The sequence below is a fragment of the Onychomys torridus genome, chromosome 12 (genome assembly GCF_903995425.1).
Source record: "Onychomys torridus chromosome 12, mOncTor1.1, whole genome shotgun sequence".
Classification (NCBI taxonomy): Eukaryota; Metazoa; Chordata; class Mammalia; order Rodentia; family Cricetidae; genus Onychomys; species Onychomys torridus.
In genome coordinates, this window is record NC_050454.1 from 13,388,718 (window position 1) to 13,416,139 (window position 27,422).

Consider the following 27,422-nt stretch of genomic DNA (forward strand, 5'->3'; position numbering starts at 1 on the left):
CCTCTAGGTGCACAGAAAATACTTCTGGCTCTGCAAGGGGAGCAAAAGTAAGAGACATATCCATATCATTTACTGTTTATCTTCTGAGCCTATTACAATGTCGGGCTCTCAAACCCTACCCATACATGTGTGCATATACTCACACCCCACACACTAGACATACACATACATAGATCATCTTAAATACTATATCAGATATGAATCGTAAAAATTGCTGTTTATCTGAAACATGTGATCTACCATGTCCTTGCTTATCTGAAATCCACATTTAATTGGCCCTCTATTTTCTCTGGCCACACTAGATGTTGTCTTATCTATACTGTATGAAATCAAGCCTCTATAGAGGGTGGCTGCTTGAATTCTATTTATTTTGACTTGGAGGAAGATTCTAAACTGCTCCACTCCAGGCAAAGATACATGCTACATCCAACACAGTGCCTCACTCACACAGGTACTCAGAAAGGCCCCTTTGCTTTGCAAGTTGTGTGAAGATAAGGGCTGCATTCATATTGTTTGCTGCTTATCCCCCCGAGCCTATTACAGCACCTGGTGCACAGTGAACATATGATTAACTGAATAGCTAACACTCATGCACCTAGAAAACACACAGTTGACCTTTTAACTCCAGCCTTTGTACCTGCCTGACAAACACCTCAGTCAGCTGTGTGTGCTCGAGTGCTTACAAGTGTGTGTGTGTGCGCGTGTGTGTGTGTTTGTGTGTGTGTGTGTGTGTGTACAGTTGTGACAGGAATGGCATTGAGGCAGCAGCAGTGAGGCAGCTGGTCACATCTATAGCCGGGAAGCAGAAATAGATGAAAGGCTAAGCTCAGCTCATAGAGTGGTGCCGCCCACATTTAGTGTGAGCCTCCTACCTCAGTTAACTCAGTTTAGAAACCTCCTCATAGACATGCCCGAAGGTTTATCTCTTAGGTGGTTCTAGTCCTTGCCAAGTTGACAAGTAGTACTAAAGGTCAATAGCCAGAACTGACTAAGACATTATTAATATCTAATATTATATCATAACTCTTATTTCCTTTCAATATGAACTCTCAAAATAATGTAAAATTAAAAATGTAAAGTCCTGACTGTAATCCTGGAAATACAATTTATTTTCTCTGCTTTGTTGTTGTTGTTTCTTGTTTTTTTTTGGGGGGGGGGTTGTTTTTTGTTTTTTTTGGAGACAGGGTTTCTCTGTGTCCTGTGTGTGCCTGAAATTCCACCTGCCTTTGCCTCCCAAGTGCTGGGACTAAAGGTGTGTGTACCACCACCCAGCACAATTTATTAGTATGATATGAGAGAGGTACAATTGAGATTCAGAGAGTTTAAATATTTACCTTAAGTAACAGAGCGTGTGAGAATCACATTCATATCTGTAACTCCAAAGTCAGTTTAAAGACTTTTATGACTATACCATCTAATTGATTCGGATCGATTACTTCTAAATCTAGAGTTTATGGTAATGTTTGTGCCGGTAGCACACTTCTCTCATCACAACTTCATATTTAACCTGTAAGTGATGCACAGGTATAAAGTCAAACTTCTTCATAAAAAGAGCAGCAAGTATTAATGACTATGTGTAGCATGTGGAAATACTGGTGCCCTCATATGCTGCTGTGTGGACTGCTTATAATACAGGTGCTATGAAAAACAATCTGCCAGTTCCTTAAAAAGTTGAAGTGCACTAGGTGGTGGTGGTGCACACCTTTAATCCCAGCATTCGGGAGGCAGAATCAGGCAGGTCTCTGAGTTTGAGGCCAGCCTGGTCTACAGAATGAGTTCCAGGACAGCTAGGGCTACACAGAGAAACCCTGTCTCGAAAAACCAAAAGAAAAAAAAAAAGTTGAAGTGCTATCGCATGATCTAGCAATCTTTATCTGCTGTGGAATAATCCTTTCGTACACCGTGAATACGAATTACTCTCACAGGCTTAATGAAGAACCAACCGGATCAACCAGCCAACAGCTAGGCAAGAAGAGGTTAGGTGGGAGAGCCAGGCTGAAAGGACACTAGGAAAGGTGGGGTCACGAGCCAGCAGAGGAAGCAGGAGATGAACATGCCATGCTGCAAATGGGTGCTGCCATGTGGTAGAGCATAGATAAAAAAAAATGGGTTAATTTTAGTTGAAAGAGCTAGTTAGTGACAGGCCTAAGCTGTTGGCCGATCATTTATAATTAATAATAAGTCTCTGTGTCATTTATTGGAGAGCCAGAGATCCCAATGAAAAACTTTGCCTACAATATCTAGTATATGTCTAAGAAATGAGAATGTATGTCCACACAAAACTCATAAATGAATGTTCATAGCATATTATTTATAATAACCAAAAAGTGAGCATAGTCCAACTGTCTGTCAACTAACAAATGGATAAAGAAAATGTGGGATGGAAAACTATTCAAGCATTAAAAGGGGTGAGGGCTGGGCTCATTTGTTAACAAATAAACAAACCCAGAAAACCTTGTTCAGTGAAAGAAGCTAGACACAGAAGATCATATATTATATGATCCCATTTTTATGAAATGTGCAGAATGAGCAAATCTATAGAGGCAGAAAGTAGATTTATGATTAAAATGGCTATTTTTGTTTTGTTCGTGTGTGACCTATCTACTAACATAATATTACCACAATGCTCCATCCTCGTATCTTTTGAAATCTGGAGAGTCTCTGAATCTCTGAGACCTTAGTCCTTAGGGAAAGTTGAAATTCCAAACAAAACAAGAAGGAGTCCTTGATGAGATACCAAGAAATATTCTAAAGAACTAAAAGATCTGGAGTCAGGCTTCAGTTTTGAGAGAAGACTGAGACATAAGGTGGTACTTACTACATTGGTATAGAAAGTTTTTCTACATTGGGGTATTTGTTATCTGTCCTATACCTAAAATTTAAAAAGTCCAAAATCTAAATATACCCATTTTATTATATCAAATATGTGCTACCAACATTTTCTAAATGCATTCCCTTTCTTAGATAAGATCAGAAACAAGATGGCTTAGTGGGTAAGGGTGCTTGCTACCAAGCCTGACAATTTGAATTTTATCCCTACATGGTAAAAGAGGAAATGGACACCCATAAGTTGTCCTTTGATTCCACACATGTGCATGCCACATGTGCTCACACACACAGAAAAAGAAAATAAGTAAATAAACGTAAACAATTTCCAGGCTGGGAATGGTAGTGAACATTTGGACTAAGAAGGAAGAGGCAGGTAGATCTTTGTAAGAGACTAGCCTGATTCATTACACAGGGAGCTCCAGGCCAGTCAGGGCTGCATATGAATCACTGCTGTTAAAAGAAAAATGGAAACAATCTACAGCTCTCTGTAGTTTACTCCTACGAGTGAGCAGAGCATGCACAAGTTATAACTAATGACATAGGGCTAATGCAGAAAGAAATGTCTTATGCTTAGAGGATCTTAGAACTGTAAAGATTTTTTTTTCCTTCTCTTTCTTGAGACAGGGTTTCTCTGTGTAGCCCTGGCTGTTCAAGAACTCATTCTGTAGACCAGGCTGGCCTCAAACTCAGAGCTGCACCTGCATTTGCCTCCCAAGTGCTGGGATTCAAGGCATACCACCACCAACTAACTCAGAACTGTAAAGAATCTTAAGATCACTTAGGAAAGCATAGGCACTTTCTTGTTTTGAAGATGACTAAGGTCGCTAGAATTTCATACGGTAATATAACCAATGCCAGAAAGAAATGGTAAATGTACTACTCAATACATCAGGAACCTTGGTAACTTTTTTGTTTAGTTGTTTTTTGTTTTGTTGTTTTGAGACAGTCTCGCTATGTAGCCCTGGTCAGCCTGGAATTCACAGAGAGCCACCTGCCTCTGCCTCCTGAGTGCTGCGATCAAAGGCGTTTTCCAACATGTCTGGCCCCATCCACATTCTTTGCAATCTTGCTTCCCTAGTTGCTAAAAGGAGGTGGGGGTTGGAGAGTAGAATAGCAAACTGAAGAATCCTGTGCCAGGAGCATCAGACTATTCTTTACATACCAGATTCTCCTGTTGGACCCTGCTGAGCTCAAACCTTTCATTATTAGTTTCCTGTATGCCTTGAGAGCTGTACACTGTGTTAACTGACTACACAGTTATATTTTTGCCACAGGAAAGAAAACCAAGTTGCCTTTTGTTGTTTTGAAACAGGGTCTCTTTACCTACCCTCGACTGTCCTGGAACTCACTATATAGATCTATCAGGCTTCCAACTCACAGAAATGCGTCAGTCTCTGCCTCCAGAGTGCTGGGATTAAAGGTGTTGGATATCACACCTGGCCCAACTTGACTTTTGAGAATAAGAAATTGTATTTCTCAAAGTCTTAAGAAAATTTTGTTTCCTCGAGATAAGACTCTGTGGCTCATCAAACACACACACACACACACACACACACACATGTCATGGTTCTTTGCTTTTGGCTGGAAACATAACTTGGGATGGCTTTTGGTTTTAACCATACTACAAATATAGGGAGCATTAGCATGTAGTTTTATTTTTAAGATTGATCAATAACTGTCACAATCTTTACTAGAAAGGGCAGATGTGATATAACTAGGTTTCAGCTTGCAAACTAAAAAAAAAAAAGTTAGAAAATACGATACTTATACATGCAATTGTGCATGATAAGAGATATTTTAAGTTATGGGAGTCCCAAGCAAAAAATAGTAAAATGTGTCACAGCTGTTGAATTTGCAAACCACATGGCATTGTGACATTACTAAATTAAACATAGGCTACTGTGGATTTTAGATACTTTGGGTCACCACAAAGCTCTGGCTCAGGTCTCTACTAAAGAAATTTTAGGAAGTGAAGAAAATGGTGGCAGAGATTTCTACAAGGACAGAACATGTGACACTATTTTTTTCCCTTAGATGAAAATGAGATTGTTTTGAGCTGTCGGGGGGTGGGGGGGATGGAATGCCATGCATGCTTCCTCGAAAATGCGCTGTGGGAGACATTAAGTAAAAAGGTGAGAACGTGACAGTTTGTAAATGGGAAACGAGTTACTAAGCAGGGATGCAAACATCACGTTTTCATTCATAAAGACGATTAGGGAAAAATACATATATTCCTTTTGAAACTCACTTGAATAATAGAAAAAATGCAACTAAATAAACAGAAGTACTTACCCCTCCCAAGGGAAGATGAGGTCTTACTAAGGTAGCGTATAGTATCGTGCCAAATGTTTATAGAGTGCCGATTGAGAGGTGGTGCAGATACATTAGCATTTACTTTTATTGCTAAGGTGACTCAAGACTTGTCACTGCAGCTTTTGATATCGGACCTGGCTACTGGGGGTGGGGGGGTCTGTCCAGCCTTCCGAGGCTGCATTGCAGAGGGGCGTGCCGAGCCTTTCCGCAGCAGGAGGGGCCCCGAGAACACGCAGGGCCAGGCTAGCGTTTTGAGGCTCGGTTTCGGAGGCGCTGGGGTCCAGCCGCTGCCACTGGTGCGGAACGTCCCGGCGCTAGGACAGCGGCTCCCCCGCGGCGACCGAGGCTGCGGCTCCGGAGCGGAGCCCCAGGCCGGCAAGGGCCGCTAGGGGCCAGTTCCGCGTGGGCCGCTCTGGCCCTCCGCTCGTCTCGGTAGCCCCTCTCCCCTCCCGCTGCCGTGGGTGGGAGGGCGAGGACGCAGGCAGCGCGCGTGCGCGCTCCGCGCTGCAGCTAGTCTGCGTGCGTGAGTGGGAGGCGGAGGGCCTGCGACTCCGGCCTTCCCGGCGGACTGCTCCGACGCCGCGTCTCCAGTCATGAACCGGTTCGGCGCCCGGTTGGTGGGAGCCACGGCCACCCCGCCGCTGCCGCCGAAAGCCCGCAGCAACGAGAACCTGGACAAAATCGATATGTCCCTGGGTGAGGGGCCCCGGGGCGGCCGCGTCGCGGTGGGGGAGGGGGCGGGAGCCGCGGTGGGGGAAGGGGCGGTTGGCCGCGGTTGCCGGTCGCGTTTGGGCGCGCGTGGGCGGAACCGGTGGGGACCCCCGCGCTGGGGCGGGAGACACCCCCCCGCGTGCCCAGCCCAGCCCAGCCCACCCCGTCCGTGGGGAAGGGAGGGGCCGTGGCGAGGACTGGTCGGGCCGCGCGGCCGGCGGCGGGGTCGGCGGGTGCTGTCCTTTTCCCACGCGGGACGCGGCCTCTCGGGCCACGGTTTCCCTTGGGCGTGTGCGCACCCCTCGGCCTTTTCCTTAGGAAGCGTCTCGGAGACCTCGCTAGGGCTGCGACCGGCTAAAGCCGGCGGCTGCGGGAAGGGTTCTCCGGGCGCGACGGCCCAGACGGGCGCCGGGAACCGGCGATTCCCAACCGGCGCCCCCCACCCCCGCCCCCCGGGAACGCCGGGGTTTGGGGACGCGGTCCCGGAACGGGCGCTCGGAGCGTCGTTAGGCGAGGACCGTATTGCCGTGTTGGATTAGGTGTTGACCGAAGCACGTTCCCTAGCCCGGTTTCAAAGTTGGCCCGTTGGGGGCGGGGAGGGAGAGAGGTCCGCAGATTGCTGATCTGTCAGGTAGAGGGAAAGGGGTCCAGCACACATAAAAAGGATGCCTGTGGTTGCTGCTGCTGCTGATTATTATTATTTTCCTTTAAAAGCATGATGATTGGATTTTATTTTCGTTAAAAAAAAAAATCAGATCCAACACTATGAAGGCTGTTTGTTTGGCTTAGCAGGTACAAAAGTAATTACTTTTTTTTTTTTTTTTTTTAGAACCAAGTTATGGCATTGGATGAAGTCAGTGCTGCTTGGTTGTTTTGTTTTGTTTTTTTCTCTTTCCGGGTCTTTTCTGTCCACCACCACCCCTCTTTAATATATTTTAGAAAATAAAATACCTTATTACTGAATTCGGGTGTGACCTTTTCTGAGGATGGTATGGTATTTAGGGTAATACTGTGCCTGGAAACATTCTTTTGCTTGCTAGTTCTTTACATTCATGTTATCTTGTACGTTAATTTGGAAAGTTTTTGATATGCAGTTGAGAACTCTTTCTTGGTTTCTAGGGTTGCCTCAAGTCAGAACCTAATGTTTGAATTAGAAAATTAATAGGAATATGTTTGGCTTCTACTCTGACGACACTGCTCCTCAGTAATGAACTCAAAAAAAAAAAAAAAAACAGCTTTTGAGCGAAAGCCATGAATCCATATAACAAAGGTTGGATGCTTACAGGCTGCTAGGCAGTGGACTAAACATTTGATACACATTTAATTTCCTAATAACCTCACAAGCGTTGTGCTCCTAGTGATAGGTAATCTAGAGCCATAGTATTTCAGGGGACCCTGCTTCTGACACTTCTAACCGCGTGACTATGAACAAATTACTTGTTAGTGCTTGTCTAAAAAGGTGGTGGTGGGGGCTAGAGAGATCGCTCAGAGGTATGTTCTGTTCTTGCAGAGACCCAAAGTTTGGTTCCCAGCATAGACTTTGGCAGCTTGGCTCACAACTTTGTGTAACTCCAGTCCCAGGGACGCCATTCTCTGTTTGGCATCCGTAGACCCGGTGCTCACATGCACAAACCCACAATCATATACACATAATTAACAATAAAAGCCTAAGACAGGTGAGAGTAATTACCTAGAGATAGCTGGTTCTCTCCTGCCATTGGTTCACCAGGCTTTTGCCCACTGAGCCAAAAAATCTTGTGTTTTTAGTGTGTGGATGTGCATGCAGGTGCTCTGTGTGTGGATGCCTAAAGTTGGCATCTGGTGGTGTCTTCAGTCTCTGAATACCTTTATGGGGCAGGGTCTCTTTCTGAGCCTGAAGCGCATCCATCTGGCTAACGTGGCTGGCCAGCATGTATCAGGGGTCCGGTGTCTGCTTCCACACTGCTGGAATTACAGACAGGTGTCACAGCGCTCAGCTTTGTGTACAGGTGCTGGGGGTCTGAATTCAAGTCTTCATGGTTGTTTAGTAAGCATTTTACTGACTGAGCCACCCCGTAGCCCCTTTTGTGTGTTTTTTTTTTTTATTATTAGGACATCAATTAAAGAGGACTGATTATTATTTAAGTAGAAAAAGGGTGCTGTGAATAGCTGATACACAGCTGTCTTTTCCTCAAGTGTACGTCAGTCTGCCAGGTGCTTTTCTTTTAGGGAGAAATCTTAGAGATTTGTGATGAAGAGATGGTTAGTCTTAGAGGCCTGCAGAAGTTTGAGATCATGTAGCTGGGTTTGATGAGACACACCTTTAATCCCATCAGAGAAGCTGAGGCAGGCAGATCTCTGATTTGAGGCCAGCCTAGTCTATATAGCAAGTTCCAGGCCAGCCAGGGCTGCTCCCCACTCCAAAAAAACAAAAAACAAACAAAAAAACTAGTTTTCTTTCTTTTTTCCTTTCTTTCTTTCTTTCTTTCTTTCTTTCTTTCGTTCTTTCTTTTTTGTGGCTCTACTGGATTTATATGAGAACTTATGTAGAGTATCTACTACTAAGTTAGCTAGTAACTGACATTGGCTCAGTTTCTTAATTTAAAAATTAATATTGTAACCCTTTTTCATAGGATTGTTGTGAGAATTATCTCAGTGCCCTGGAAGAAATGTTTTCCTTTTGTTAAAAAAATGATTTATGTGTATGTTTTGCCTACAGATGTCTGTGCACTGCCTGAGTGCCTGGTGCCTGTGGGAACCAGAAGAGGTGTCAGATCCTCTGAAACTTGAGTTGTAGCCCATTATAAGCTGCTATGTGATCTTTGGGAATTAAACCAGGGTTTTCTGGAAGAGCAAGTGCTCTTAACTGCTGACCCATTCTCCAGCCCCAGAAGAAACTTTATAAAGTAGTTCATTGTAATGGATCTTTTTTTCTTGTAGTACTTACCTGTATACTCATTGGGTAGGAGAGGCCATTTTCTCCTTTCATATCAAAAGATTTTGTCTGAGGACTTAGATAATAAAATTTTTTCTATTTTTAATTTTTAGTTGTGGCAAATATTGTGTCATACACCAGTAATCTAGCATTCAGCACTCTGGAAGATGAGGCAAGAGGATCATAAGTTTGAGGCTAACCTGGGCCACAAGTGAGACCTTGTCTCAGATTAATTTCAGCTATATTTACATTGTATATGCTCAGTAAAAATTATCCTGGTATGCAGGACAATGAGGCACATGCCTCTAATCCCAGCACTTGGAGCTAGAGGGAGATAAGAGTTCCAAGCCAGTCTGGTCTATGAGTTCAAGGACAGCCAGGGAGTGGGACCTTGTCTCAAAAATAACAACAAAACTATCCTAGTAGTCAAAACCTTCTTTGCCCTAATCTCCTGACCAGATTCATTGTTTGGGTATATTCTCAAAGCCTTGAGGTTGTAGATGTCTACTGGAAAGTAAATAGTAACCTATTCAGGGAAAACCATGTTTCCTGTTTTCTTCTTAATGAGAATTTAATAAATTCATATACATATATATAGCTGATATTTATGAAACCTTTTGTTTTAAACCTAGTGTTAGGGTTTAAATTAGTGTCTCCCAAAAGGCTCCTATGTTGAAAGCTTAGTTCCCCAGCTGGTGGAGCTACTGAGAAGAGATTGAGTCATGAAGGCAATGATGCCCTAGCTAGATTAGACATTGATAAGTTCATAACTGGGTTATTTAGGAAGGGCATGGAGGGGAAAGTTGACCACCTCCTGACATCCAGGAAAAGGAGAAGGCCCTGCCCTTCAAAGGAACATCTTTAGTAACCTGATTCCCCCTATGGTAATAAACTTGGGCCATCAGGCCTGGAGGTAGGTGCCTTTATTTCTGGAGCCCTCTCCCTGGCACCAGATAGTTTTTGAATGAGTATATTGTTAACCTTTGGCACTTAACAAATAAGAGGTTAAGAGCACTGACAGCTATTGCAAAGATCCTGAGTTCAATTCCCAGCAACCACATGTTGGCTCACAACCATCTGTAATGAGATCTGGCGCCCTCTTCTGTACACATAATAAATAAAAAGAATTTGAAATACATTTAGTTTTCTCATCTTTACATTGTTCACTGTGGTATTAACACAGTGTGGCGTTTATGAATTATTCTGAGGTGGTTTTGGAAATAATGAAGCTTACAAAATTAGAGATCAGAATAGAAAGAATTAATTATGAATGACTTTGCTAGAGAAGAACAGAACCATAATACCGTTATGACGATACTTGTTAATTTTGCTTGCTATTCGCATGCCTGTTTCCATATATAATTTAAATTGTTGAGAATGAGGTTTGTCTTACACTTTGTTTTCTTTATGGCAGACTTACACATGAATTAATTGCATAAAGTGTACACCCAATAAATGTTTTCTGAATTCGGGTGAATTTAGAAATTTTGTGTTTGGAGGTCTTTGCTGCTATTTTTGAGTTGGTTGGTTGGGTCTTTTTGAGTGCCTACGCTTACCTCAAACTCAATATGTAGTCAAAGCTGGCCTTTGAATTCCTGATCCTCCTGCCTCTGCCTCCTTTTGCTAAGATTATAGGCATGTGCCACCAGGCCCAAAAGCAAGAGTATACATTTTGTTGTTGTTTGTAGTACTGGGATTTGAACCCAAGGCCTTATATGTTCTAGGCAAGCACTCCTACTGAGCTGGATCTACCTGCTGTCTGTCTTCTCAGCAGAACTTATTAGTTGGTAGATCCGCTTTTGTCTATTGATTGGAACTTTACTGGAGAAACTTTTCTCAAGCATTTCATCAGGTTAAATGGCTGATTGACGCTTAGGATGAGGGAAGAGGATTGGAGTCTAGGTAGCCTAAGCTATATAGTAAGTTCAAAACCAGCCTTGGCTACATACCAAGGCTGTCTGAAAAAGCTAAGATATTAATAATGAGGACTAAGTCTAGGGACATAGCAGAAATCTATTGACTATAAAATGAGACTGAGCAATTTATTCATTGTGTTAAAATGAAAATAATTATGGCATTACCCCTTTTGTAGATGATATTATCAAACTGAATAGAAAGGAAGGAAAGAAGCAAAATTTTCCAAGATTAAATAGAAGACTTCAGCAAAGTGGTTCCCGGCAATTCAGGCTGAGAGTGCGGTGGGGAATCCAGCAGAATTCTGGTAAGTTGTAAAATGCTGTGATTTATGGATTCATAATGTAATGCAATATGTTCAGCATAGACTGAAAACCTGGAAGGAGTACACCAGTACCACGTGATTTTTATTTACTCTTAGATTTTTTTTTAGTTCTTTAAACTTGATAAAAAAATTATTTCCTAAAATAGCGGATAATTGATTGATCCTTAAAACACTAAGTTGTTTAAAAGTAATCTCAGTTTTTTGTTTGTTTGTTTGTTTTTGTTTTTGTTTTGTGTAGCTTTGCGCCTTTCCTGGATCTCACTCTGTAGACCAGGCTGGCTTCAAACTCACAAAGATCCGCCTGCCTCTGCCTCTCAAGTGCTGGGAGTTACATGTGGGTGTGGGTCAGAATTGAGTCCTCTGAAAGAGCAGCAAGTGTTCTTACAGCTGAACCATATCTTCAGCCTCTGATAATTTTTTTAAATAGCTGAATCTTTTGTATATTTTGTGATAGATATTTAGTTGTTAGAAATAAATATGTAATTCTATTGATTTATGTTATCCCTTTACAAATGTTACTCAATATGCCATATTTAATGTCCATAATATATGTTTATATATTTAATTTTGAAGTAATCCTTTAGAGTTCAGAGTAGCCAGAAGTAGAATTTATTAGTACTTCATATATCTATCTGATAAGTGGTTTGAACTGCCTGGTTCTGGAAATGCATAAAGGTACAGTCTTTTACTTTCAGGAGTTAATTTCTAATGACAATTTAGAGAAGACAGTTTAAAAATGTCGTAAGTGGGCCTGGGAATTCGTACCTGTAATCTCAGCATTTGGGAGGCAGAGATAGAATAGAAGGCTTGCTGCAAGGTGTATGTAGTAAGACTGTTCTGAAAAACAACAGCCAGAGTTGGGACAAGATGATGGGAGGGAAGGGGGAGGGAGGGAGGGAAAGAGGAAGGCTGGGTAGTTACAGGATGGCTCAGCAGTAAAGAGAACAGATTGCTCTTCCAGAGGACCTAGGCTGGATTGCCAGCACTCACATTGTGGCTCACAACTGTCTGTAAATACAATCCCAGGGCAACCAATACCATCTTCTGTCTTTGGTGGTCACCAGACACACACACACACACACACACACCAAAGCACTCATACACATAAAATAATTTTTTAAAGATATAGTGTGTAGTTAGAGTTTTCCTGCCTGGCCCAGTCAGGACAAATCTCTTACCCGCCAGTCCCACAGTCGCTCAGACCCAACCAAGAAAGCACACAGAAACTTACATTGTTTAGAAACTGTATGGCCGTGGCAGGCTTCTTGTTGTCTGTTTCTTCTATCTTAAATTAACCCATTTCTGTTAGTCTATACTTTGCCACATGGCTTGTGGCTTACCAGTGTCTTTACATGTTGCTTTTCATGGCGACGGCTGGCGGTGTCTCCCTCCAGTCTTCTACTTCCCAGAATTCTCTACTCTCTTGTCCTGCCTATACTTCCTGCCTGGCCACTGGCCAATCAGAACTTTATTTACACAGAGCGATATCCACAGCAATAGTGTTATAGACTTCACCTAAGGATTTTGTGCTAAGAGAAAGTGTGATTTAATGAATAAAATGAGATTTGATTTGATCCATGAAGCATCAGAAGAATTGTCCTTTTATGGGTTTATGATCTGAGCCTGGAGGTAAATGATATCTAGGGAAAGCTTAGCAACTCCTGAGGTTGAGGTTGCACTGGGTTGGGCTCTCTGCTGATGTGCTAGCTTAAAATAGAACAGCTACTGCTGCTACTGGATTGTTAATATCTGATTGGCCTCGAAGAGTTTAGATTTCCACCTAGGGTATCAGTAATGGCATTAATTTGAGGAAGAGAATAACAAAATAGATGACCATTGGCAGATGCTCAGTATAATTTTGTTGGATGAAAGACACAATTGAAGCCTTTAACTCCTTGTCTTAAATATTAACTTAGAAACTCATTCAACGCTTGTAAAAATGACTTTAATGTCTTATGGTAGAAAACCAAGCCAAACAACAGAGGTGGCCAAAATGTTATCCGAACATCTGTAGAGAATCCTTAAGACTGAAGGGGTCTGTGGAGGGAAACCTGCATTTATATCAAGGCATTGTTGGTCTCTCATGACATAGACTCTTCCTGATTGATTGAATACAGAAGTGGTATCTTAGTTCATGCTTTAAAACAAATTACTATGGACTAGATAGTTTATAAACCCCAGTAAGTGTATTTCTTGGTTCTGGAGTCTGTAAGTCCTAGATGAGAGTTCCACCAGGGTCAAGTTCTGATGAGAGCCTTCTGGAGTGAAGCCCATGGACTTCTTGTGATAATCTTATGTGGTGGAAAGAGGGTACAGAACCCTCCGGAGTCCATTATTATAAGAGTGTGAAAGCTCCCTCATAGCTTCAGTTACTTCTCAGAGGCTCCTAAAATTATTGAAGCAGAGGATGTATGGGTGAAAGAAATTCATAGAAAAGACCAGTGTGGGGTTTCAAAAGAAAGATGAATTTTCTGTGTCTTGTTCTAGTTCTCACAGATAATAGAAGTGAAAGATAGTGGGATAAGTCACTCTTTCTCTGTCCCACCTGCCAACTCCCCAAGTGACCACGTGAAGACTTCTTATTAATTATGAAAACTTAGCTGATAGCTTAGGCTTGTTTCTAGCTAGTTATTATAACTTAAATTAACCTGTTTTTATTAATTTACTTTCTGCCTCATGGCTTTATTACCTCATCTCCATAATACCCATACTGCTCACTCTGCATTTCCTGGCATCTGTGCCCTTCTTCCCAGTATCCTTTGTGCCTGGAAATTGTAGCACAGTGAAAAGAATAATGTGTATGGGAGCAGTGTTGTATACACAAACGTTCAGGAGTTCAGGAAGAGATTGAAGGATAGACTCTGACAGTATCACCTTGCTTTCAACTTTATTCCTGTCAGTCATGTTTGTTTCATCTGACCCTGAAACTGTGGTATAATAAGGGAATCTCTCTCCTTTTAACCTTTCTTATTTGCTTCTCAATTCACTGGGAGGGTAAGAGGCAGGGCGGGGCCAGGAACATAAAATTGAGTGGGAAGGAAGTGGGAAGGGGAAAGAATATGATGAAAATATATATATTTAAAACTAAACTGAAACAAGCTAAAAATCCAATTCACGCTTGTGTAATAATTTCAGATTTGTGTTCCTCTCGTAGTCCTTTATCAAGTCTTGTTTGAGTGCTACTGTGACATTTATCCTAAATGGTCTTACCACATTCTCTTCCCCTCTCCCAGTGAGTCTAAGGTCCTGGTAGTCAGCTGATGTAATATTCTTGTGAATTCTTTTTCACACACAGACTGTGTCCATTCCAAGCCTTGCATGATTTGTGCCCAGTACTTCCGTTCACTTTTACCCTTCGCTATACTTACATCTCTCAATATATTGTGGTCACCTATGTCTTTATAGTTGTTAACACTAACCAGAAATTCTTCATGTCTGCCTTCCTATTCAAATGCTGCTCATTTTGTAACCGTTAGTCCAAAGCTTGCTTTTTCCTCTTCCATTTTTAGAGCTACACATGCCTGCATTTAGAGCATGGTTCTATTCTTCTCTTTGATCTCTTGATCATTGTTCTTTGGTTTATCTACAAAAGTAAGATGGATACATCGGCCTCATCTGGTTCTTAGGAAAATTAGCATTGACAGTACCATGTCTAGCATTCTAAGTGGTAACTATTTCAGTAGTTGATACAAATAAAAACACCGTCATAGATTTCATATACAAGTTCATACAACATAGTTTAATCATTCCAGAAGAAGATCACATATGATTTATTTAAAAATGTTGTATCTTTATTGCTTTTTCCTGATAAAATTAGTAGTAGTCAATACTTCTGGGACTGAGAATACATGAGAAGGAACATACCTGGACAAAACACACTACCACTATCCCCACACCTGAATTGACCTTATTGGAGAGGGTAAGATCATGACATGGCCTCCTGGATGGCAAGAGAAGTTCATTGAATTTCTGTCCTAATGTGACTCACCGGGAAGGTGCCTAGGGATGTGTGGTCATGTTGTGTAAGTTTGCTGGGGGATAAACAAGGATGGGGCGTAGACAAGTGCTTAGGGTATAAAAATTTAAGATAACACTCACAAATTTTGTACCACTATCCTTGATAGCCAAATAGTATCAGCCAGTGGGCAGGAAGGCTGATGAATGTTCTTTAGTGTCCCATGCACAGGAGCAAACCTCGAGAAGTACACTGGCACCTGGAAGAAAAGCTGCTTTTTTCTCCAGAATCTCTCCAGCATCCTCTACTGACAGCAGTGTCATGCCCACTGATAAAAAAAAAAAGGAGTGTTCTTGGGGCTGGAGAGAAGGCTCAGAGGTTAAAGAGCACTGCTTGCTCTTTTGAAGGTCCTGAGTTCAATTCCCAGAAACCACATGGTGGCTCACAACCATCTGTAATGAGATCTGGCGCCCTCTTCTGGCCTGCAGGGATATGTGCAGACAGAACACTGTACACATAATAGATAGATAGATAGATAGATAGATAGATCTTTAAAAAAAAAAGGAGTGTTCTTATTAGAGACAGGTAGTGAAGGATGAATTGTGGGAGCTGAGAGATAATAAATTAATAGTGATCCACACACTCTATAGTATCACAGGCTTTCCTGTCTTGTACTTTGGTCTTGAAATTATTGATGAGAGTATAACACAAAAAGTTCAAGAGTTAAATAAGCTTGGGAATGACATGTGCTATTACCTTCCTCTTAGAGATTCATAGTACATATTAGCCCCAAGGCATCCTACAGTTGTTAAAGATTTTATTTATTTGATGTATACATATATGCCTTTATTCCAGAAGAGAGCATCAGATCCCAACTAAGATGGTAGTGAGCCACCATGTGGTTGCTGGAATTGAATTCAGGTCCTCTGGAAGAGCAGCCAGTGCTCTTCACTGCTGAGCCATCTCTCCAGCCACCAAGATCTCTCTCTCTCTCTCCTCTTCTCTCTTGTATTTTCAAGACATGGTCTCTCTGTGTTACCCTTGCTATCTGTAGACGAGGCTGGCCTCGATCTGCATGCCTTTACCTCCCGAGTGCTGGGATTTAAGGCTTACACCACCACCACCCAGCTAAGAAAATTATTTTAATCTTAGTTTTTACAATGAGACAGGGTTTCACTGTGTAGCTTTGCGCCTTTCCTGGAACTCACTCTGTAGACCAGGCTGGCCTCAAACTCACAGAGATCCACCTACCTCTGCCTCCCAAGTGCTGGGACTAAAGGCATGTGCCACCACCGCCCGGCACAATGAGACTTTTGTTATAAACCCTGTTACGTGTTGCAGGTCTCATCCTAAAGACTTTCCCCCCTAAAATCGAAATTAAATTGAGACTTCTCATTATCTCAAAATCAGAATTAAGATGAGACTGCTCACCATTGCAGTAGTTACTTAGCTAATTGAAAATTTCTGGCTTGTTACACTGGGAAATTTTAAAAAGTTGAGGTGTTATTGTTGGAGGTGAGAAGAAGATATTGATTGGAGATGACATAATTGTCACCTAGAAATCCCAAGGTTAAAAATACAGAATTTGGAGCTAGAGGTATAGCTCAGTGATAGAGCTGGTACATAGTATTTATAAGATTCTAGGTTCAGGGGTTGGGGATTTAGCTCAGTGATAGAGCGCTTGCCTAGCAAGTGCAAGGCCCTGGGTTCAGTCCTCAGCTCTGGCAAAAAAAAAAAAAAAAAGATTCTAGGTTCAGTCTCTAATACCAAGGAGAAAAGTCTCCAGAACATAATGCAAAGGATTATTATAACTGAGTTCCATATAATAATTTAGTAAAAAGGAAGACAGAGTACCATGTATTTTCTCTCATGCAGGATTTTGTGTGTGTGTGTGTGTGTGTGTATACATACATACATACATACATACATACACATACATATGACATGAAAGCAAAGGAAGACTAAGACTGTTTGAGGGAAGGAAGAGGACTTGGGATGTAGCTTAGTGGTAGAACACTTGTCTAGCATATATAGGACTATGAATTGAATCCCCACCACCAGAAAAAGAAAATAGTCATTAGGAGCTGTGGTAGAGCTTCATGATAGGGCACTGGCCTGGCATGCATGGGACTCTGGGTTTAATACTCAGCACAAAAAATAGTACTGACTAAAACCTTAATAACTTTCTATGATGCCATGAATGACAGTATGGAAATTATTAGTAGAAATGAATCTTTTATGTGATTGACAAATATATAAACTAGTGATAGTAAGACAAAGAAATAGGCATTAAAGAATTGCACTTGCCCAACCTAGCGACGTAGAAATACCTGTATATACAGATAGGTATATATACACTGTGGTCGTGGATGGTGAAGTTCAGTAAAGATGCTTAAAGTTAATTGTAAGTAAATTTCATCAAATTCTCCTCTTATTTATTTGAGTTATTTTTCTTGAGACAGAGTCTTCTCGTCATAGCTCTGGCTGTGCTGGAACCCACAGAGATCTACCTGCCTCTACTTCCTGGTGCTGAGATTAATGCATATGCCACTGGCTAGTTTCCCTCTGAAAACTCAGAAAGATATGTTAGTCGTAGAAGTGTGTTCCATGAATGTTGATAACTCATAATGAAAGACTAAGGCATACTTTCCCTAAGTACTAAGCAATACATAATGAGCTGAAAATGGGCTAAGAGTGTGGCTAGTTGTTGAGTACTCACCTACCATGTACAGGACTTGAGTTCAGCTCCAAACACCTACAAACAAAAATACTACAGAAAACACCCCCCCCCCCCATTGCACAAGGGAATTTACTGAGATTGGGATATACTGGGGCTGGAAAGATTGACGAGTGGTTAGAGCACTGGCCGCTCTTGCAGAGGACCAGGTTCAGTTCCCTCACCCACATGGTGGCTCACAACTGTCTGTAACCCCAGTTTCAGAGCATTGGACATCCTCCTTCTGACTTCCACAACACTTGTATACACAGAACAAAAATAAAGCTTTAAAAAACAAACTACACAAAACACTTTTCATAAATAAAAATGTTTAAAAATGGTTAACATAGAAAAAGGAGATTCTACCATATGTTTCTAGAAATACAAGTAAGTGTATTCATTTGGGAATTTTTTTGTAATATAAGTAAAAGTCCTTAATAGTTTGTCTTATTCTTTGGCCTAGCATTTCACCTTCTAGAAGTAGGTTGAGGATGGATGTGTGTAGAAATGTTAGAAGTAACTGAAATGAAAGTTGAAGGTCATCCTATTATGTAATAAATTGGAGTCAGCTTGAACTACTGGAGACCCTGTCTCCAAAAGACAAAACAGATAACTGAAGTGATTACTAAGTTGGTTAGATTGAGTGTAGCCTGCCTATATACCTATAGTTATTTATTTTGGTTTTTCGAGACAGGGTTTCTCTGTGTAGTTTTAGTGCCTGTCCTGGATCTTGCTCTGTAGACCAGGCTGGACTCGAACCCACAGAGATCTGCCTGGCTCTCCCTCCCAAGTGCTGGGATTAGAGGTGTGTGCCACCGCCACCCGGTGAATGTAGCATATTTAAAGTAATATAATAAAAAGATACAAAACATGAAATAATATTCATTGTTGTAAAATATTACTTTAAGGTATATTACTTTTGTTTATGTTGCATTTGTTTAACTCTGTGAAGCTGTGTTACTGTGCCTGTCTGAAATACCTGATGGTCCAATAAAGAGCTGAACAGCCAGTAGTGAGGCAGGAGAAAAGATAGGTGGGCCTGGCAGGTAGTGAGGATAAATAGAAGGAGCAATCTGGGAGGTAAAAGGAGGAGCCAGAGAAGGAGGAGGACTCCAGGGTCCAGCTAAACAGCAAGCCATGGAGTAAAAGTAAGATTTACAGAAGTTAGAGAACTGGAAAAGCCCAGAGGCAAAAAGGTAGATGGGATAAGTTAAGGAAAGCTGGCTAGCAACAAGCCAAGCTAAGGCTGGACATTTAAAAGTAATAATAAGCCTCCATTTGTGATTTATTTGGGAGCTGGGTGGTGGACGCCCAAGAGCCAAAGAACAAAGAATAAGAAAACAAACAATTCATAGTGTAGTATTAATGTAGCCTATAAAATATTACACAAGAGTATGAATTTAGTTGATATGAAAAGTTGTTTCAGCTCACCTTTTAAGTACTTAACTAATACAGAATGCTTATTTACCATGTGGTAATACTTTTTGAGTTAACTTAAATATAGTTGAAACTACAAGTATAGTTTTAGAATATCTGCAACAAGCTTTTTCTATTAAGGCCATTTTGTTCTTTGATAATTTCATATATGTATAGAATGGGCATTTTTTTATTCATTAGAAAAAAGTTTATAAATTACCTATTTAACAGAAAAGCAGACTCAGTAATGTTACATGCCACAGAGTTTAAAATAAGTTCATCACAAGTTTGTCAGCGCTAGTGAAGATTTTAGTGAAAGCAGTTTGCCTGGAGTGAGGCTAAAAGTAAAGAAGCCAGATTGCAACTGGAAGATTAGCTAGTGACTCAAGTTAGATCAACACTACAGAAATACAATTCAAACCATGTACTAAGGGATTTGATTTCAACAGGCACATTCAGTATATTACCTTGTCAGCATACAATACACAGTCATTAATGAAACACTCCGTACCATCCCAGTTCAGACTAGTCAAGGTCTTCACTAGCCTCGTAGAATTAGTAGCCACTGCTGAACATGATGGCACATGTCTATAATCCTAGACTCTGGAGGCAAAAGCAGGAAGATTGCTGTGAAGTCAAGGACAACCCCATCTTCATAGTGTTTTCAAGACCAGCCGGGACTATGTAGTGAGACCCTGTTTCAAAAACAAATGAGTAGCTACTGTGTTGCACAAGTCGGGTTAGATTGTCCTGTTGAGAAATTAATGTTAGGGGTTGGAGATGTATCTTAGTAGAGTATTTACATAGCACATGTAAGGCGGTGAGTTTGATCTCCATCACCACGTATACTCTGTTTCAGAAGTAAGCTATCTGATCAGTTTTGCAGTCGCAGTCCTAATTTTTAATCTTTTCCTCCTATAGGTTTTGGTAAAACTAGTGTGAGCCGTAGAGGAAGAGTATTGCCTGGAAAGAGACGTCCTTATGGAGTTATCACTGGCCTTGCAGCTAGGAAGGCAACTGGAATTCGAAAAGGAAGTAGTCCTATGAATCATCCACCTCTAAGTGACAAGGTAGGATGATGGCCTACTCCTGGGCCAGATACCATTTTCCTATTTATAAGTGTGTGAGTGTCACACACTTACTATTAGTGAATTTTAAGATAAGGTTTCATTCTGTAGCCTTTGCTGGCCTATAGAACTTGCTGTGCAGACCAGGCTAGCCTTGAACTCACCTACCTCTGCCTCCCAAGTGCTGGGATTAAAGGCATGCATCACCACTGCCCAGCCCAGCCCTGATTTTTAATTTATCTTTTTGAATCAGGATCTCATGTAGCCGAGGCTAGCCTTGGATTCCTACCTCGACCTTCCAAATGCTGGAATTACAGTCGTGTTCCTTCATGCTCATGCCCCTCTGATGTTTATATTTACTATAATTTATTTGTTTTGGCTTATTTATTTTTGGGACAGGGTCTTTCTGTTATGTGGCCCTAGCTGTGCTGGACTCAGTATATAAACCAGGCTAGCCTCAGACTCAACAAAGATTGGCCTGCCTCTGCCTTCTAAGTGCTAGGATTAAAGTTTGTGCTACCATTTGCAGAAGATTTTTATTTTTTAGATGAAATATTTTGGGATTTAAATAAACATTTTAATAACTAAGTAAAAATCTTTATCATTCATAAATATACCTCATTTTCAAATGCAGTTGTCCTCCTATATCTGTGCAAATTGGTTCCAGGATACTTCTTTGATACCAAGATCTTCACATGGCTCAAAGTCAGTGTAGTATTTACATATAAAATATGCCCATTCTCCTGTGGACTTTAAGTCATTCTTCAGTTACTTGTAATTCCTGTTACAATATAAATACTGTATAAATAGTTGTTTTGCTGTATTTAAGAAACAGTGACAAGAAAAATCTATATATACATTTAGTAAACTTAGTTTCTGTCTCCTGTTTTTGAGGAGGAGGGAGTTGAACTCACTTTATCCAAAAATTAGCAACTTGATCCCTCTCCTGCCTTTACTTACTGAGGGAGGCTTGGATTATAGGACTTCACCACCCTACCTGGCATAAGTAAACTTAAAAATCACCTTATAGCAAATAATTATATCATGCCAGGTACTTTTAAAAGAAAATTTGTTTCACAGAGGAGCCCTTTACATTTATCTACAAAATGGTCTTTAGTGTTATTACTTAAGATAATAAAGAAGCTTAGAATAGGGGCTAGAGAGATTGTTCCTGGGATAAGAGAACATGCTGCTCTTACATGTTCTTGAGTTTAGTTCCCAGCACCTATGTCAGGAAGCTTATGATCACATGTAACTCCAGCTCCAGGAGCTCCAACAGCTTCTTCTGGCCTCTGCAGGCACCTGCATGCATATGCACATACCCACACCAGAACAATATGCATAAGTAAAATGCTTAGAATAGGCACGATCTTGTCTGATTGTATGGATTTTTTTTATGTTCTTTTTGGTTTTTCGAGACAGGGTTTCTCTGTGTAGCTTTGTGCCTTTCCTGGATCTTGCTCTGTAGACCAGGCTGGCCTCGAACTCACAAAAATCCACCTGCCTCTGCCTCCCAAGTGCTGGGACTAAAGGCGTGCACCACCACTGCCTGCTTTTTTATGTTCTTGATAGGTTTTTTTCCTTGTTTTTACATTTCTTTCTTTTCTAAATAATGTCTAAGAACCAATGAGGGGATGCAGGGGAGATGGCTCAGGATGGCACTTGCTGTGTAAGTTCAATCCATATAAACAACCTGTAATTTGAGGACTGGACAGAGCGGATCCCTGGGGCTTGCTGGCCACCTAGTCAGTCTATCTGGAATTCTATCTGAAATGAGTGGTTCCATATTCAGTGAGGTTCAGTAAAATAAAGTGGAAAATTATTGAAAAAGGTATCCTGAGGTTGATCTCTGTTCTCCACATACACGTGTGCACAAATGCATGTGCATCCACACACATAAAATGGAGCCAACTATTATTGCATCATAATCCTAGCACTTACAAGATGGAAATTGAAGGATTGTAAATCTGAGGCTAGCTTGGGTTATATAGTATGACTCTGTCTCAGGAAAACAAATAGGCTAGGTGTGGTGGTACATACCTTAAATCTCAGCACTCAGGAAGCATAGACAGGTGGATCTCTGTAAGTTATGTAGTGGGTACCAAGATAGCCAGGGAAATGTAGGGAGACCTTGTCTAAAAAAAAGAAAGAGAAAACAAATGAAATAAATCAAAGTTAAATATTCAAGAATATATTTATATACTGGTTTTTTTTTTAAACTATTGTCAGTGGATGTTTAAGTACTTCTCATGCTTAAAGCAATAGGAAAATTCAGATAATGTATAAGAAATAGTCCATACAGTTAAAGAGTTTGCAAACATCTTCATAGAAATATGGAAGCTTGAATTAGGATTTTGTGGTGAATATAATTTACATATGTGGAGAGAAAAGACATTTCACATTTGATTTTTATTAAATCCCACCCCCAATGAATTATACTCTACCTTCTTTGTTAGTAAAATGTCTTTTTCACATACTTGTTTTGGAAACTAGCCTTTATTCCTTTCCACACTGTGTTAGTCAGCTTTTTAGTACTGTGAAATAATTCAAAATAGTTGAAATAATTAAGGAGTAAGGTTTATTTTGGCCTCACTTTTTGGGGTTCATAGGTTCTACTGGTGGGAGTTGAGGAGGAGCAGAGCACATAGCTTTGGGCCTGTGGTGAAATAGGCCATGGCAGGAGACTGTAGTGGTACAAAATATTCATCTCATGGCCAGAGATCAGCAAAAGATGAGAGGGTCGGGTTGTCACAGTTGCCCAATGACCTAAGAACTTTCTCAGTGTGTCTCAGATTCTTTTCTTAAGTGCTAGAGTAACATTTCTCCATCACCCATTTGTTCACCTTCCCACCCAGTAACTTAGGTATTTCTGTATATAAGTATAATATGATTGTCATCTTTTCAGTCATTTACAAAACTTTCAAATTATTTTAGTTTCTCCACTTTCCTATTGCATTCAAGTAGTTTTAGGGTTCTGTCATTGCGAGTTAGAAAATGTTAGTCAGCCTTGGTAGTGCACACCTTTAATCCCAGCGGGAGATAGAGGCAGTTGGATTTCTGTTAGTTCAAACCCAACCTGGTCTACATAGTGAGTTCCAGGACAGCCAGGGCTATATAGAGATCTCGTCTTGAAAAAAAAAAAAAAAAAAGTAACAACAAATGTTTTTATTGTAGTAAGGTATATAACAGATGGCAATCTTCTTAACACACTTCACTTGTCTTACCTTCTAAAAGAACATAGAGCGATATTTTCCGGCATTAAAAAGGAAGACAAGCCTTCTGAGACAAAATGAAGTACAAAGGAAACCAGTTGCAGTTCTCAAGAGAGCCAACCAGTTAAACAGAAAGTAAGTACTCAAGTAGAAGAGAAGAATGGATTATCTGGAGTATCTGTGCTAGTTACTTGTTGCTGTGCTGAAATAGCTGATGAAAACCACTTAAGGATGGAAGGGTTTGTTTTGGGTTGTAGTTCATCATGACAGGGGAGGTATGGCAGCAAGAACAGTTTGGGAGCAGTGTCCTCAGACATGAAACAGATGGGTGAGTGTGCTCAGCTCACATTCTCCTTTTTCTACAGATTGGGTCTCCAACCCATGGGATGTGTCTTAGTTACTTTTCTGTTGCCGTGATAAGACACCATGACCAAGGCAGCTTACAGAAGAAACAGTTTATTTGGGACTTAAGATTTCAGAGTCCATGACCGTCATGGCAGGCAGGGGAGCATGGTGGCAGGCAGATGTGGCTCTGGAGCAATAGTAGCTGAGAGCTTATATCTTGATTCACAAGGAGGAGGCCTTTGCCTCTTTCTCTTTAGAAGGAGAGCACTGGGAATTGAATGAGTCTTTTGAAACTTCAAAACTCACAGCTAGTGACACTCCCTCCACCAACAAGGTCACACCTCCTAATCCTTCCCAAACAGTTCACCAACTGGGAACCAAGTATTCAAGTATATGAGTCTCCGAGGGCCATTCTATTCAAACCACCACAAAATGGTGCCCTTTTCCCCCTTCAGTTTAATCTAATCTAAACATTCACTCATAGTTATGTCCAGAGATTTCTTTCCATAATGATTATAAATCCTGCCAAGTTGCCAGTCAAGATTAACTATCATAGTGTACAAAATACTTTCTTGTGTAGATGTTCAGAAGAATAGATTTACAGTGATTGTTACTTGGTCATTTCAATACAGTTACTTGGTGGGGTCTGGAGTGTGGCTCAGTGCACTTAGCTAATGTGGGAGGCCCAGGGTTCCATACCTAACATTGTGGGGGACAAAAAGAAGATATTTGAAATGTCTATCTGAAATGTAAGATGGAAGGCATTCCATAGTAACTTTATTTCTTAGACATAGGAATATTAAGGAACTTTGTTAATACAAACTTTTTTAAAAGTATCACTTTTTAATCGTGTGTGTGTGTGTGTGTGTGTGTGTGTGTGTGTGTACGTGTGTGTGTGTGTACGTGTGTGTGTACACGTGTGTGTGTGTGTGTGTGTGTGTGTGTGTGTGTACATATTTACCATAGTGCATATGTGGAGGTTAGAGGACAGCTTGAGGGAACTTGTTCTTTCTTTCTCCCGTGTGGGTTGCAAGGAAACAGCTTATATGTCTCAGGCTTGGTGGCAAGTGCCTTTACCTGCTGAGCCATCTCTCTGGACTCACTCCGCTTCTTTACCTCCTTTAACATTTGACAAAATACAATTGTCAAAGGAATCATTCTGGTGAAAATCTAGCACTTGGATCATAGTTATTCAAATTGGAAATTCTGAAAGCTGAATGATTTTTTTTTTCAGCCTTGACTCTTAAAACACTGAAACATGATATGGGTTACTTTGGGGATAGGCAAGCTAGAAAGTTACATAATATTTCATAATATTTGTGGGTTTTGTCTGTTTTTATTTTTCCTTTATTTTTTTAGATAGTCTTGTGTATCCCTCTAACCACGTAGACCAAACTGTCATCAAATTTGTAAGGATCCTTCTGCCTCTGCCTTCCAGGCGCTGGGATTCAGGCATATACCACCATCCTAGGATACATACCTAATTCTTAAATTTAAACTACTTTTACACTAAATTTAGGATCACTTAAAAAATCCCTAAAAATTTTGAATTGTTAAAGATGTTATATTCTCAGTAAAGAATGAGATAGTTAGAAAGGCAGCTGGTTGTCTATGAAGTTACTTTATTTATTTATTTATTTATCTTTTTGGTTTTTTGAGACAGGGTTTCTCTGTGTAGCTTTGTGTCTTTTTCCTGGAACTCACTTGGTAGACCAGGCTGGCCTCGAACTCACAGAGATCCACCTGGCTCTGCCTCCTGAGTGCTGGGATTAAAGGCTTGCACCACCACTGCCTGGTTAAAATTACTTTATTATTTGAATTTCAGGTGCTATTATTTATCTCTCATAGAATACAATTTATGATAAAGACTTTAATTTGGATTGAAGTCTTTCTATACGTGCAGTAACCAAATTGCAGTTTTACCTAATGACCATTTTTGGAAATTATTTGGTGATATATCACTTGTGAAAGGGAGTCCTTTGCAAATAAGGATCTGTCATTTATATGAAGTGTCTGTATTAATTGTGCTAGCTTGAAAAGTTTTTCATTTGAACCTCTGAAGATTGGAAGTGAGACTTAGGTAGCCTTTTAAGTACTTGATTATGTAGTAGATAATTATGAAAATTGGGGTTTTTTTCATATTAAAGAGGTAAAAAACCAAGTCAAATATAATTGCGTTATTCCATATATGAAAGAATTAAAAAGTAGAAGTGTAACTTGAAAAATGTATTATTATGTGTGTGCATGCCACAGAGCTGTGTGTAGGTTAGAGGACAATTCTGAGGAGTTGGTCTTTTCCTTTTGCCTTAAGTGAGTTTTAGGGGTCAAACTTGGGTTCTCAGGTTTGCACAGCAAGTATATTTTCCTGCTGCCGCATCTTGCTTGACCAGAAAGTATGGCTAATATATGCATTCATATACATATGCACCTCTGGGTTTTATATATTCACGTTCCTTTTTCCTTGCCGTATTGAGGATTGACATGCAAGTGCTCTACCATTCAGTTTGTGTTAACATAAAAGGGTTCTGAATGAAGATGGAAAAGAAAGCAAGAACAATAGAGGGGTTTTCCAAATCTTTTGTTGTGCTTTGTTTTATTTGTTTTTTCAAGACAAGGATTTTTCTTTGTAGTCCTGGCTGTCCTGTAGCTTAGCTTTGTAGACCAGGCTGGCCTCGAACTCACAGGGATCTGCCTACCTCTACCTTCAAGTGCTGGGGTTAAAGGTGTGCTCCACCACTGCCAGGCTCCAAATGTAAAAAAAAAAAAAAATACATTTTCTTTTTAAGATATATTTTGTTTTGTGTGTGTGGTGTTTTGCCTCCATGTATGTCTGTGTATCATATGTCTGCAGTGCCTCTGATGCTGGATTCCCCTGGCACTGGAGTTAAGAAATGGTTGTGAGCCACCATGTGGGTACTGGGAATCGAATCCAGGTCCCTTGGAAAGAGCATCCAACTTAACTGTTGATCCCTCTCTCCAGCCACAAGTCTTTATTTGTGGTTTTCACATTAGCTGGTTTTCACATTAGCTATGAATGTATATAGGTGTAATTTTCTTTGAACTAACCTTGTAAATTGTAATTTAACAAACAAATTTAGGGATAGGAAATAATAGCACTAAATGTAATTTTGTAAATGTCTTCAGAAGTTGTGAAATATTAGAGTAGAATATTTGGTAAATAGATTTAGTTCAAAACCAAGTTGTTAGGTATTATACTGCAGAGATAGATATTTGTAAATCAAATTTAGTGACATTGTGTAAATAAGAAAGCAAATTGGAGTCTGTATTACCTGCTCATCAAATTTTAGGCTTATGAGTTTTAACTGTTTTTGCTTATTCTTTCTCAAGGTATTTGAAAGCAAAGTGGCTTAAGATTACTCATACATGTTTTCTATTGCAGAAATAACATTCCAGCTAATTTTACCAGGAGTGGAAATAAACTAAGTCATCAGAAAGATACTCGTCAGGCAACTTTTCTTTTCAGAAGAGGCCTGAAGGTATAAAAAGCTCTGCTTGTGCTTCCTTTATCACAGTGGATCTTTAGTGAGCATAGGCATGGCCTGTTGTTGAGAAGGGAGAGTAGGTGTCAGTGTGAAAAATGAGACATTAGGTCAGTTCTTCCTGCTAATGTACATTTTTTTCTATTTCCTGTCTTTTTCTTGCTTGTATAGTGGCATCTTATTATAATAACTTAGCTTACTTATT

The 27,422-nt window shown here is 40.5% G+C and overlaps 2 protein-coding genes across 2 annotated transcripts in view; one reads left to right on the top strand and one right to left on the bottom strand.

Annotated features, from left to right (window-relative positions):
• Positions 1–5,606, bottom strand: part of Rubcn (rubicon autophagy regulator) — a 67,830-nt gene extending 62,224 nt beyond the window's left edge. Inside the window, exon 1 of the mRNA XM_036203874.1 lies at positions 5,122–5,606. The gene's annotated coding sequence lies outside the window, so the exon portion shown is untranslated. The remainder of the gene's footprint in view (positions 1–5,121) is intronic.
• The window catches only part of Fyttd1 (forty-two-three domain containing 1), a 28,757-nt gene continuing 6,923 nt past the window's right edge, over positions 5,589–27,422 (top strand). Inside the window, exons 1-5 of the mRNA XM_036203875.1 lie at positions 5,589–5,838; positions 10,860–10,988; positions 20,015–20,163; positions 23,395–23,507; positions 27,118–27,214. Coding sequence (XP_036059768.1) covers positions 5,736–5,838; positions 10,860–10,988; positions 20,015–20,163; positions 23,395–23,507; positions 27,118–27,214 — 591 coding nt within the window. The 5' untranslated portion in view covers positions 5,589–5,735. The remainder of the gene's footprint in view (positions 5,839–10,859; positions 10,989–20,014; positions 20,164–23,394; positions 23,508–27,117; positions 27,215–27,422) is intronic.